Source organism: Poecilia mexicana, unplaced genomic scaffold (genome assembly GCF_051168715.1).
Source record: "Poecilia mexicana isolate PSO_F unplaced genomic scaffold, ASM5116871v1 scaffold_11, whole genome shotgun sequence".
Taxonomy (NCBI): domain Eukaryota; kingdom Metazoa; phylum Chordata; class Actinopteri; order Cyprinodontiformes; family Poeciliidae; genus Poecilia; species Poecilia mexicana.
In genome coordinates, this window is record NW_028263380.1 from 3772185 (window position 1) to 3785987 (window position 13803).

General features: G+C 38.8%; 1 protein-coding gene across 1 annotated transcript; it reads left to right on the forward strand.

Annotated features, from left to right (window-relative positions):
• The first annotated feature begins 4610 nt into the window (after positions 1-4610).
• Positions 4611-10395, forward strand: paqr7a (progestin and adipoQ receptor family member VII, a). The gene is made up of 2 exons (XM_014970574.2): positions 4611-4754; positions 6960-10395. Exon 2 carries the CDS (start codon positions 6991-6993, stop codon positions 8047-8049), a length of 1059 nt encoding a protein of 352 aa, XP_014826060.2. The 5' UTR covers positions 4611-4754; positions 6960-6990; the 3' UTR covers positions 8050-10395.
• Positions 10396-13803: the final 3408 nt, after the last annotated feature.

Here is a 13803-nt window from a genome sequence, read left to right on the forward strand (position 1 = left end):
CCAGGAACTAACATTTTAAGATTTTTTAATCATTTATTGATGACTTTCTAAACTATCTTGATTAAAACAATTAATAGGTTTTAGATTAAAGTCAGAACTGAAGTCAACAGTGAATTTTAACAGTTCATCTAGTATTTGTTTTCACTAATCTCCGTTTGCCGGCCATCTTTTTAGCCACAGTTTGCACAGATCTATTTTTACCATCAGAAGTTCAATATGGAGAGCTCCAATCGGATCCCCATCCAGCAGATGAAGTGTGTTTTCACGCCAGCACAGTGAGCAGTCTGCTGCAAAGTGGAGGATCTCCAGCTATCGAGCTATCTGTGGCAAATGGAAACTGGAAGCAGAGATGAACCCAAGGGATCTGCTGTGGCCCCATGTACTCCACAGTGGGCCCCATTAGATGTGACAGGTGATAAAGTGTGCAAAGAGCAAAAACAAACCACTCAGCAAAAGTTGGGAGACATTGATAAACGAAGTCGGGGCGAGCTCATCAGGCGCGGAACCTGGGGGAATTCTCCGGCAAAATGCCACCTCGATATCTTGCTGAGCCATCCAACCCAATTAGGCTAGAGGATGGGCTGCTTTGTGGAGTCTAACTTAGATACATCTTCTTCTTTTCAGTCAAAAGGGTTTGAAAAGCAAAATGCCAAGTGTCTGCGGGGCCCTGGGTTTGGCTCCGTTGTTACTGAGCCTCGTGAGCGGAACAGGGGGTCGAATTCTGAACTTTCGCAAGCATATCTCGAACATAATTGTCGAAAAGTTACCGTTTGTGTTGTTAGGGGGAGCCAACAGAACTGTCGTTTTAAAGCTGAGCAGAACTTTCTCTGCCAAACGTTTCTACAGGAACGTTTGTAGAATATAAATGCTGATTTATTTACAGAATTTCTGCAATAATTCTATGAAATAAAGCAAAGTCCAACGACTTTACACATTTGCTTCCTGATCCAACCTTGTCCTCACTTTTGTAATGATGACATGTTTTAACTCAAACAGCAAAGCTTCTTATTGTGCTTCATAGAGAAACAATGCAGAACATTACGTTTTCAAAATTCTTTCAACAAAATCTTGATCTGTTTAAATGCAGAGATCTTTTTGTGAATATTAGTTCAACGTGATTTTGTTTTTTTTACAGAAATGGTCAATGAATTGAATTTGCTTGAAGATTTTAAAACATTAAAGTTTTTAAAGATTCAGTCATAAAATAATTTAATTTACATTCAGTTTTTCATGTTTCACCATGTATGTAGTATGCAGAGGTACTTTTATCACAGGTTCACCTCACCTGTGAGATCAAGAACAAATCTTAAGAATCACATTGTATAGTTGTTAAGTGATTAATTAGTAACTTCAACAAATTAGAACTGTATCAAATACTTATTTTGACCATTATTTATACACAGTTAATAATATGACCATCTGGAAAAAATATGAAGTTTATGTTAAGTCTTGATTTAAAAGACGGGGTTATGTGATATACTTAGGGGTAGTCAAGAGTCTCTTCTCAATGTCAGTGGCTTTAATCAGTTCTTCCCCAGTCAGTCTGACCAGATTCTTCTCCATTTAAAAATATTTCACAGTTCTTCCCTGTTTTTTGGAGCCATCTCAGGTGAGGTGTAAATGTGACCAGGCTGGGTATTGTGTGCTAGCGACTTGATTGGCAGCAGACTGTATTCGCTGATTTACCCATGAATTTACATCAATAACATCTCAACCACGATTTTCACTTTGTTTTTTATTTTATTTTAATTTAATTTAATTTAATTTATCTATTATTATTTTTTGTCTTTTATCTGCTGAGTGTCTACTCGGAAGCAAAGATTAGGAACAAGTTGTGTAAATTTAAATAAGACAGTGCCAGCCTTAAAGCTGCAGTATGCCACTTTTATTTAAAAAGAAAAAAATGTGTTTGACATATTTGTTAAAACCGTCACCATGATTTACTTAAATCATCTACTGGCAATAAACACATTTTGCAACAAAGACAATCCCAGAAGAATCTTTTCCCTGTGCTATTCTTTAGCATGAGCGGAAAAATATCATTAAAAATCGCTACATCCCAGTGCTGCTATCACAATTACTATGTTAAATGGAGTCCAACTAAAGCTGAGCTTTTTGCAAGAGGAAGCACTGCCCCTATGTGGACACTCTGAAGATGACACTAGTAACATTCCATTGACCTTAAAACAGGTTAAGCAAGTTTAGGACCCAGACCTTCATGCGGTTTATCTGTTCTGACATGTCCACTTTTCTGTTCTACATGTCCTCAGTCTGTATGTATGTGTTTTTGTTCAGGAAATGCCGTTCAGAACGGTACAAATTTGGCGGCTGATAAGGTGCAGCATCGCCCATATCCTGTTTTTGTGGCTTATAATAACCGACTCAAAATGCCAAAAATTGTGAGCTTTTCTTCTAAAAAGGCAAACGTGTGAGATCCTTCTTAGATTTTGGATCAAACATGAGCTACAGATCCATGTTCTACAAAAATCAGATTGAAATATTTAATGTTTTCTTCTCTCTTACGCACTTAGATGTTTAAAAATAAGAAATAGAATCACAATTAAAATAGTTTTTGCACTGTATGTAAGAGTCAATTTGTATCACCCACAAGTAACTTCCACTTTATAATGTTAGCCAAAGTGGCAATATATTTGGACATACACATGTGGACATAATTGTTGGTACCCTTCTGCTAATGACCACAAAACACACAGCGATCACTGAAATGTCTTGAAACTGACAAAAGGACGATTCTAAATGAAAAATAGCTGAAAATGAACCAGTGAAAATCAGTCGCTGCTGTTGGAATAAGGTTCAATAGAATCAGTAAAAGAGATGAGCTAATGAACCAGGCCTGGACGAGATTGAAAATACTGCAGTCCATCTACTGTGCCTTCAATACTTCTGCTCCTTCTATCCATTTCTCTCTCATATACATCCATTTTTAGTAAATGTATTGGGCTGCTTTTTGAGCAGCCCAATACCCTGTGCAATCTTACTATGCAAGCGCAGTTGGTAACAGGAAGTGTCAAAATGTGAGATAAACAGGGGAGGAGTGATGAACTGAAACCTGAAAGCTCTGGGTTTAAACAGAGACAAATAATGTTATTACAGTGAGCTCATAGTTTATGCTGTTACACTTATGTTCAGTTGGCTGGATGATGTTTGGTTTTGCCATTAGCTCACCAATGGCAAAACCAATGGTTATTTAACCAACCCATGGAAGGCTGGGTAAAGCTTATTTTAAAGCGTCTTTGAGAACTTTTTGAGGGTTGAAAAGCATTATGTCAATCTGATGTCATTCTGTGGGGTAAGGCTGTAGAGAACATAGCAACATATGCAATTTTCTTCTGTAAATTTCTGTCGTGATACAGGTCTTAAATTTCATTAATAATGGTCATAAAATTCATTTGTTACTTTTTCAGCCAAATTTTTCATGTCATTGGAAGAACTTTGTTTATCTCGGTCACATGCTCAGAGTGGGTGTCTGTATCTCTCTATCTGGGGATGAAGCATCCAGGGCATGTCCAAGCTGCCCTGGCATTCCATCTCTTCAGGTGGAATGCCAACCACGACAACAAAATGCACCAGTTTCCTAGCCGGCAGGTAAATGGTACCAACTCATAAAAGTTCTAAACGGACAAAAGCAAAGTATATTAAATAAATAAATAGTTGTTGCTCCTCATCAGAGCCTACTCTGTCCTCTCTTAATATATGCAGCCAAAACATTATTGTGTAAATTATCAAGTGGATGCCTCCACTTGTCTTCAATCAGTAGAGCCTCATTTCACAATCACATCAGGCATAAATATTTACACACCAAGTCTTTCCTGTAGTTTGGAGAGATTCCAAACTACTGGAAAGATGTCGGAGAGGAAACCAAACCTCTACTGGGGTGGAACATGGAATTCAAAAAATTCTGAGCCATTTCCTGATTTCAGAAACATAAGCAAAACCAATATAATTTTCTGTTTATGCAATTTGGTCTTTGAGGTTTGTGTCTTGTTGCCTGTATGATGTACTCTATTACATGTGTAAACTGTAGACAACATAACAGCACACAGTCACTCACAAAGAATGTTAGCAGCACTCCACACCCACAAAGACTGGATGTTTTCACTTGCTTTGCAGAAATGCCCTGAACCACAGACAGCAGCTGGAACTTTGAGTTTGAATGTTATTTGTAATATTACTGAAGTTTTAAAAACTTGAATTAGTTGGTTAGATAAACTTTAAATGCTATTCGAATTATTTTTAGGCTTCAGAAACAGCACTAAATAGTCAATGCAGAGGTAGAATGCTTTGGTATATTTTTTATGAATGAAGGAGTGTGTTGGAGTTTTTTAGTTATTTCATTTCGTATCCTTCTTCCTGCTTCTCCCGCTACTCAAGTAGATTACCTTTTCCGGTGTGTTTTTCAAAATCAAACACTTTTCTCGAAAAAAATGTAATAAGGTGTTACAATTTCCTCAACTAAATTAAATTTGCTCTTCCGCTGTTTAAAAACGTTAATATGGCATAATAACGCCAAAAGACGAGCTTGTTTAAGAAACGGACCGAGAACGAACGACAGAAAAACAAGGGAGAAATTTGTGCTTTTATCGTTGCAGAAAGGTAAGGGAACTTCCGGGAGTATGTTGAAAGCAGCTTGGCGCACAATTCTCACAAAAACGACTTAATCTGTTGAATGTCTTCTGTCTACCGCTGGGCGAAGGCGATAAAAAGGAGTCTGCTGCGGAAATAAGCACAACAAGGTAAAAATGTCGTTATTTAATTAGCTCTGTTAAACAGGACCTACCGTTTTAGTAGCTGTTATAATTTACCGAGTGGGTTATGGCTGAACTTCACAGGTCTTTCTTTATTCGACTGTCATTAAAGTGCCATAAATGTGGTGGCACACCTCGCACGGGTTAACGGCACTTGGTCTGTTTTATCACGCACGAGCATGCTCCCGACTGAAAAGTAAGAAAACTAATCGGTAAAAAGCGAAGTAGCGGCCATACGGAGGGGCTTGTTTGCAATTTTCTTGTTTCTTTAACTGAAATTATTTATTTTTTCAACATCTACTTAAAGGATGCGATTCTCTTAAAGTTGGAGTCGGTTGGTAGCTAGGTTGTCAAGGCTGAAAAACGTAATAATTTTCTGTCCAATTTTGAGAAATATGGATTCCGTGACATCTACATGTTTGCGTGCAACAATAGCAACCCCTAAGCCGCTGTTACGACAGACAGTTCTATCACAAAATTCTCTTATGAGCAAAAGTAATAACCAAGCACCCCGAAGGAAAATATGATCCTAAAGTGGTAACCATGGAGACCGCAGTGATGGGTATGTAAGCGATAGACTTCCATCAGCTGGGGTCTCTAGGAGGGGTTAAGTGGTGGCATTAGAGATAACAGGGTTATCAGGCAGTTTCCGGAGTGTCTGACAGCCAATTAAAATGGGGAATGACTTCAGAAGATACGCAGGATGGTTGGCATACTCATTAGACAGCATTCATTAGTGTTATCGGTAACACTTTATTTGAAGGGGGTTGAATAAGACTGACATGACACTGTCATAAACACATGTCATGAACATCGATAAGCCTTCATGAATATTTATGACTGTTGTCATAAAGCGTCATTCGGTAAATTATGACACTTTTAATATAAAGTTGACATTATTCAAAATGTCTTTGTTATGACAACTTGACATTAACCAAGAAATCATTACTGATATAAATTTGTTATAAAAGTATTATTGATTGCACTTTAAAAATTAGGTAACTTTATGTTATTAAAGGTAAAGTTTAAACAGTAATGATTTCCTGGTTAATGTCAAGTTGTCATAACAAAGACATTTTGAATAATGTCAACTTTGTATTAAAAGTGTCATAATTTACCGAATGACGCTTTATGACAACAGTCATAAATATTCATGAAGACTTATTCATGTTCATGACAGGTGTCATGTCATGTTTATGACAGTGTCATGACAGTCTTATTCAACCCCCTTCAAATAAAGTGTTACTGTGTTATCTTTATGCATACAAGCTTGCAGCGCTGTGTCAAAGTTTTCACACCATCTTTTTTATGATGTTACAACCACAAATTTGAATGTTGAATGGGATTTAATGTGATAAATCTACACTAACAGTGTCCAAAGTCCAGACCTAAATCCAACAAAGAATCTTTGGCAAAAGGTTGACTCGGGACTGAATATACATTTTTGCCACAAGTTTCACTTTTTTCTTTAATAAATTTGAAAACCATGTCTCATTTCTATTCCACTGCACAAATATGTGTGTCATTCACAGAGAATTCCAATAAATTCCAATAAAAAGATTGTGATTATAATTTGAATAAAGTTGAGAGGGTAGAACAGCTTTCAAATACAAAGTCATAAATATCATAAATTGTAATTAGCTTTATGTAATATATGTGGCAGGAAATAAACTCTAGGGCAGGGCTCAGCCACCTTTTCAAATCCAGGAGCCATATTTGACTTCAGTGCAGCTAAATAAAACTTATTTTTTAAAAGACAATGTAATTTTTGCTTGATAAATGTGTACTTCAGGGAATTTGTTCTTTTTAAAGTGCCCCATTTTATGTCTATATTTAGATTTTAAGATAAAGAAAACATAAAAATTTAGCAGAACAGAAGATGGGTACATTTCCTTCTGTGGGATGTTGAAATGTATTGAAAATGAAAATGAAAAAAGGGACAGAGTTTCTAACTGAATAAAAAAAAAATAGATAAAAAAAAACAATGCCTCTAGTATTTTTTGTGTGATCCTGTCATGGAATAAAATTAAGTGAAAAAATATGCTTATACTAGTATTTGTTATTAAAGATTTATTAAAAACATCAGCTGATTATCATTTTAAACCAGTTATTCAGAGCCACTTGTGACTCTGGAGCCTCAGGTTGCAGACATCAGTGTGTTTATATAAATGACATTGACTCCCATTTCTGCAGCGTCCACCTGTTGTCATCAGGACAAGCAGCCATGGCAACCATGGTGATGGAAAGCATTGGGCGAGTGTTCATCAGCCGGCAGCAGATCCGGCAGGTACCCCGACTGCTGACCGAGGCGGCGCCCTCCATGCCCGGCACCGTCACAGACTCCGAGGTTCCTGCTTACTTCAGGGAACGCTACGTCTCCATGGGTTATAGACCGCTTGATCAGAGCTGGCGCTACTACTTCCTGTCCCTGTTCCAGCGCCATAACGAGACCTTAAATGTCTGGACTCACCTGCTTGCCTTTTTATTGCTTCTAGTTAAGCTTCGCCAACTTACAGACGCGGTGGACTTTGTCAACGACCGTCATTCTTGGCCCTTGCTCATCCTTGTGCTGTCTTCCCTGACTTACTCAGGATTCAGTGTATTAGCTCACCTGCTGGGTGGAAAATCTGAGATGTGTCACTACTTGTTCTACTTTCTTGACTATGTTGGGGTAGCGCAGTACCAGTACGGCAGTGCTGTGGTTCACTTTTACTATGCAGTAGATGAGACCATGCACAGAAGCATGCAAGGACTCTTCATGCCTACTTCCACCATCCTTAGCTGTCTGTCTTGTCTAGGATGTTGCTATGGGAAATACTGCAACCATACCCAACCTTGTTGGGTGCGTAAGGTGTGCCAGGTAGTCCCCTCAGCGCTGGCCTACATGTGGGATAACAGCCCCGTGGCTAAGAGACTCTTGCTGTGGTCCAACGATGATCTGGCGGTCGCCTACCATTTCGGTCAGGTGGCGTTCTTTCTCAGCTGCTCTTTCTTCTTCACCTTCCCCCTGCTGGAGCGCTACCTCCCTGGACGGTGTGATTTTGTGGGCCAAAGTCACCAGGTGTTCCATGTTTTGCTCTCTTGCTGCACCTTCTGTCAGATCCACGCCTCCTACTTGGACTATGTGCACCGAAGGCAACTTTATTTACGTCTGCATGAGAGTGGCGATGCTGCTCTCTTTGTGGGATTGTATGTGTTCACACTGGTTGGATGTGCACTGATCACTGCCTTCATGCTGAGGAAAGTTAAACATGTTCTCGACTTCAAGGTGAAGTTAAAATAAATAAGTAGCCAGCTTGGGATCATAGTGCCTTTCCTAACAGAAAACAACATATCTGGAGGGATTTGCTTGTACTAATAAACTGGATTAGGATGTTTTTTGTGTGTGCATTTCTATTGTGATTCCTTTAACTTATTTATAAAACAGTGATATCACTGCCTCATTACATCGCCACTGTACTGTACTGTTATGACTAAACATAGGAACTGTGCAGCTGCCATTGTTGAGTTTTTAGCTTGTTTAATGCTCTGAAGGGATGATCCTATTTGGACATAATTTGGTGCACATGTAGAAAAGTGATGGGTGGCATCACTATCTAGTCACCAGAATGTCTGTTCAAAACAGCAATGGAAGGTCACCAGACACAGAGCATGTATCATAGAACGATTTGGGAGTGTTACAGGACCAAAATGGAGTCTAATGGTCTTTTTCCATTAACACTTTCACAGCAAGACTCAACTTGGCTCTACTACGTTTTCCACTAGTAATGGTTACGTGATACCAACCCTTTTTTCAATAGTTACTTTTCTGGGAATGCTAAGTGTGTGGAGTTGTACTGAAAACACATCAGAAGACTGTTGGCCTCTGATTGAAAGGTGGCGCACGTGATCCGCACAAAACTTTAGGCAGGAGGCCAAGTCACAGGGGGCGGGAACGATACAATTGGTCCTCGCTCCTGGCTTCAACCCAAGTTCAATGCATCAACTGTAAACCTGTGTTAGCCTACAATACACTGGGTGAAACCCTGAGGAGTCACTGGTTGTGTCACAAGAGTGATTCCCTTCCAATAATCAGAACTGCCATTTGTAAAGACCCACAATGCAACTGAGCGTAGTTTAAGGAACTTTAGAGAAAATGGCAACATTGAAAGCAACACCATAGATTGTGATTTAAGGTGCAGATTGTTTTTCTGCTCGTGTTGTGTTGGTGTCACATACAGATCACGTCGTGCTAATTTCGAACTTTAATACTCATTAGTAACATCGAGTAGATCCAAGCTGAGCTAAATCAAGTCGTGCGTACCAGTGAAAAAGATTCGAACATAGGGTTGCATAACGCTGTTTGCATGACTCGCCTAGTTTAATCTCCTACCATGAGCAGATGAAGGAGGAACAAATGTTAATCATACAATGCAACCACAAACCCTGTATGTGACTCCTATAAGCCACCATCAGTTAATGTTCTTAACTGATATTCAATGCAGCCTCTATGGAGACCTTCATATTCTGTTTTTAATGACTGATGCTACTGTGCATCAGTAGCATCAGTCTGATGCACATTTCGATTCCAAACATGATGCTGCCCACTCTGCCTCTGGTGTTTGGACTGAAATCATTTAGAAACACATCACTGGTATGCGCACCAAAATTAAGTCTTGATAGACTAATCCAGTTGGGTCCTTTAGCTATTTCTAGCATATTAAATGTAAAAGTTTTTTTTTAACAAAAGCAGACACTATATTTTAGTTTTTATGTTGATCAGTTTAAGTATAGCGTATGATCAAATGATAGCAGAGATGCAACATTCCTCTTGAAAAAGATGAAGCTGAAAATAAATTGTTTTGCTCTGAGAAGTTAATGCTCTGTTTTTTTTGTCAGTCTTAATAAGGCAGCACTGATTGAATGTTGCTTTTAAAAAGGCATTTCCCCTGTTTTTCACACAACGTCATCAGATGATGTGAGGTGGGCAATCACGTGAATCTGAAGCTTTAGGATTTAAGCTCTCATTGTTTCATCGATGTCGGTTTTAAATCTCTGAAATGGCACCTTAAAATGTTTTCCACTGTCAATCTGAGGTTTATATCCTACTATTTATTTGTGAGTGTTTGTACGTTGTTCCATGAAGATTACAATTTCATGTCATTTAGATGGAAATTTTTTTTCTGCCAACATTGAATGTATTTGCCATGGAGGGGATTGTTGAGGCCTTTTGAAGTCAGATCTGGTAAGAAGTTAAAAAGCTTATATCTTCAGTAGATTCCTCTATTGGTGTCCTCATTTAGTAGAAGTCCAGTTTACATTGGACCCCCGTGTATTCGCCGTTCAGAAGTCACAGATTTTTCCATGGAACTCCAAATTATTATGTTAGCTTCAGCCTTCAGAAACAACTCATCGGTATCGACAGTAACTCAAGACACCAGTTGCATTCTGCAGGGCAGACATTAACAACAACTTCAAAATTCCTGAACTATCTCCTGTCGTGGTCATGAGGGATTTATTGTATTATAAAATAAACATGCCTTTGTTTTGTTAACATATTACAACCTGTATAGTGTCTAAAGAGCTGTACTGTGCCTTTTGTATTTTCTCTGTTTCCCTTGAGTGCTTAGTAAAACTCAGATACACTGTGGTGCTTTGTGTTGACTCTGCATCTGTTTTACAAACGTGAGGTTTCATCTGACTTTTAAGGGCTCATCTCTTCACCACCAGCTCCTCTTTCTCAATCACTACGTAACTCTTTGGTTCTTTTCTCCTCTGAGATCATAAGACATGTCTGGACTGGTTCCCTGACTGCCTGATGGATTATTTTGTTTTGCTCCTGTAGCCTGCGGTGTACAATGGCTAGGCCAAGAAAATAATGAATAGCCACAATAATACATAATATTTTAGAAAATAATCTTATCAGATCTAGAAAGCTGCATGTTCAGTATTAAGTTCAGAGATCTTTCTAGGTACAGCAGACCTTTACCATAGCCCTGGTGAGATAAGACATAACATCCTTTCAACACGCCATTGTCACTGCAATCTTTAAAATGCAATATAACACACATGCAGCCTTGTTCTAGAAACTTCAGTTGACTCATTTGTTTAGAAAATTAAGCTGTAATTATCATTTGATACAAATCAAATACCAAAATTCATAGATTTTTCTAAATAACTCAGTTGCTGGTAATTGCTCTCAATGGTAACCTCAAATCCAATGTTACTGTAAGCAACCTTTCAGTTATTTGCATATTTTACAGAGAGCTTTTGAAAGTGATGTGATGGACTTGATAACGGTTGAAAGTCTGTTACATTTGAGCGGTTAGGTGGCTTTCCATTTGTGTCAAGTTTCCTTTGGAAAAATGGAGGGAGGTGGGGGATCAGGAATGCAATGTTTGTATCCATCACCCAGGTGATTTCCTCTAAAAGCAATGTTTTCTGATCCCTCCCTGATTCCCATGGCAACTTTGTAGCAGGCTATTTGTATGGCTGTTGTCTCACCTTAAGTCAACTGATCTAGCTTTTCTCCTCAGCTGTGATGTAACAATAAAACGTCAAAACCCAGGCAGCAGTTTCAGCCTTCTGTGAACAGCTGAAAAAGCTTCACATCAGGTTCCAGTGGACCATTAAAGAAGGTGTTGCCTTTTTCCACACGTTTGATTGCACTTTTTTTACAGCCTCATCATTACATTGATTTGTCAGAGCACAACATCTATTTGATGTTGATGTGGACACTCAGCTGTCTGCAATTCACTGATTGTCTACTTGTATAAGGTTGTTTAGTCTGGCAAAATGGCCAACATAAAATGACGAAGGAAAACCAAACAGGACAGAGGAACAGTGCCTGCTGTTGGAACATTTCTGTCCGCTTTAAGGAAAATATCCATTTTCTGACAGACTTTCATGCTCAAGACTCTCATAAGGTGTGTCCTGATACACCGGTAGACTTGGTTCGATTGGAGACCAAATGTGTAACATTTGTTACATTTTCAACTGGTGCAATTAGCTTTCACGCTGAACTGTGTCCCACGGACCAAACCCTTCAAAAAACCTGTTCACCCCCTTGCCTGTGGTGGCGCTGCAGCATGAACCTGACGGAATCAACACAAAAACCTGAATTACAATCAGTTCAATTTCCTTCTTTACAGAATGTGAACAAAAATGGAGTAGCATCTGATTGTTCTTTTGTCTTTGGCAGAAAAACACTAGCCATTTCTTCTGCTAGTGCTTGACATATTAACTCTGGTTGTACTTTACCAGAATGCCCTGCAGCATTATCCACTTTCTGCTCTCGAACCACACCAAAGTTGACTTCAACCGAACTGAGGCCTGGGTAGATGCACCAGAGTTTGCTTTTTGGTCTGCGTCAGAGTTTGATTGCTTTTTCACACCTCCCCAAACAAACCGGACTTTCTAGGCAAAGTACAGTTCAATTAAAGCGGACTGGACAGGTCTCACTATAGGAGCTCTTTTGAGGCCTAAAGTTTTTTGTGAAAAACATTTATCTAATAGAGGTGAAATTCTAAGAAAAATCTTAGAATTTTTTAACATTTTCCAAGAGTTTTCCTAAAATGACTTCACTATTTGCTACTTTTGTTCTCCAGATTCTTTGAGACTCACAGCAGTGGGCTTTTTAAACTCTTCCTACTCCAGAAGCAGAGGCTCACTTTTCACTATACAGAATGTTACGAGCCAATACAACAAACTGGTCGCAGTTTCAAAGGTTTGTAAAGTTAACTCTCCAACAGAAAGAAATATGCTTTTTCTAACTAAAAGGGTTCTGGTTTGGTAAGTTGTGGCTCCAATGTGGAAACTGCAGTTGCTTGAGTAGCTTGGAGTTAAAGACAGAGCTGAACCGGAGATAGACTCACCGTCTCTTTCCAGCAGGTTACCTCCCAACTCCCAAGTAGGCGAGTGAACTCTATCCATATCAAGCGATGGCAGGGTCCAACTCGGTAAATATTTAACAAGAGGGTATCCACTGGCAATTATCCAAGCATTTGTCAGGAGGGCTGATGTTGCTTGTAGGATATATTATAGGGCATGTTGAATTCTTCCTGCTACATTATGAATTTGTGAACATAAGTCGTGGCAAGGAAGGTTCTAGAGCTGAAATTGGTTCCTTTTGTTTGATGTCCAGTTTGGACTAAATCTGTGTTTTTACTACTAAATGCTTTTATTTTCTGTGAAACGGTTATCAAAAGTTTTCTAAGATCACCGTTCAGAGGTGGTCTTGTTGGTGTGTTTTGGAGCAACATAACTAAAGTGTGCTTGAGGTAAAGGCCACAAACTGATGACCGACATTTCTCCATGTAGGGAGCACAACTCTTGGTTCCAATTGCAACCAATTTTTTTTCTGGTTTAAAAACTTTTCATAAAATGCTATGTAAGTGTTCAGTCACATGTAAAACACCTGTCAAGTTTCCCGATTTAGCCTGGAAACTACCGTTTTCTACCCATCTTTCCCGACATGCTCCCGTGTTATAGGACTATTATTTTCTGTAATCTGTGGACTAATGAATCTTTGGGATCATCAAGATGTCATTCTGGAAAATGCGACAAAAGGATTTTGTGTTTTTTAGTTTTGCCCAACTGTGTGTTTGTATGTGTGAAGAATCTGGATTAATGAGCTACAACAATGTTTAATTTTCCATTAGAATCAATAAAATATTTTTGAATTTTAATGTAATTTGAATTTATGGTGCAAAAACCTTCCATGGATGGGATTTTTGTCCTGTCCAGTCTCTTTCTTATTATTGAATCACAAACACAGACCAAGTGAGGCCTCCAGCCTCCTGGTTGGGTCGTGGGCGCTTTCTTGGAGTAATTTCTCTACTCCTGAAGATATTCTGGAGGCCTTCAGCCACCTGAATATTGTTTGTGGTTTTGTTTGTGGTTTTCTCATTTGTGAATAACGGCTCTCAGGTTCACTGCAGTCTAAAAGACTTGGAGGCAACAAAATTCTTTCCACGCTGATAAATATCTATGTCTTTGTTTCTCATCTGATCTTGAATTTCTGTAAATTGGCCCTTGAACTGTTGGATTTTGGACCTTT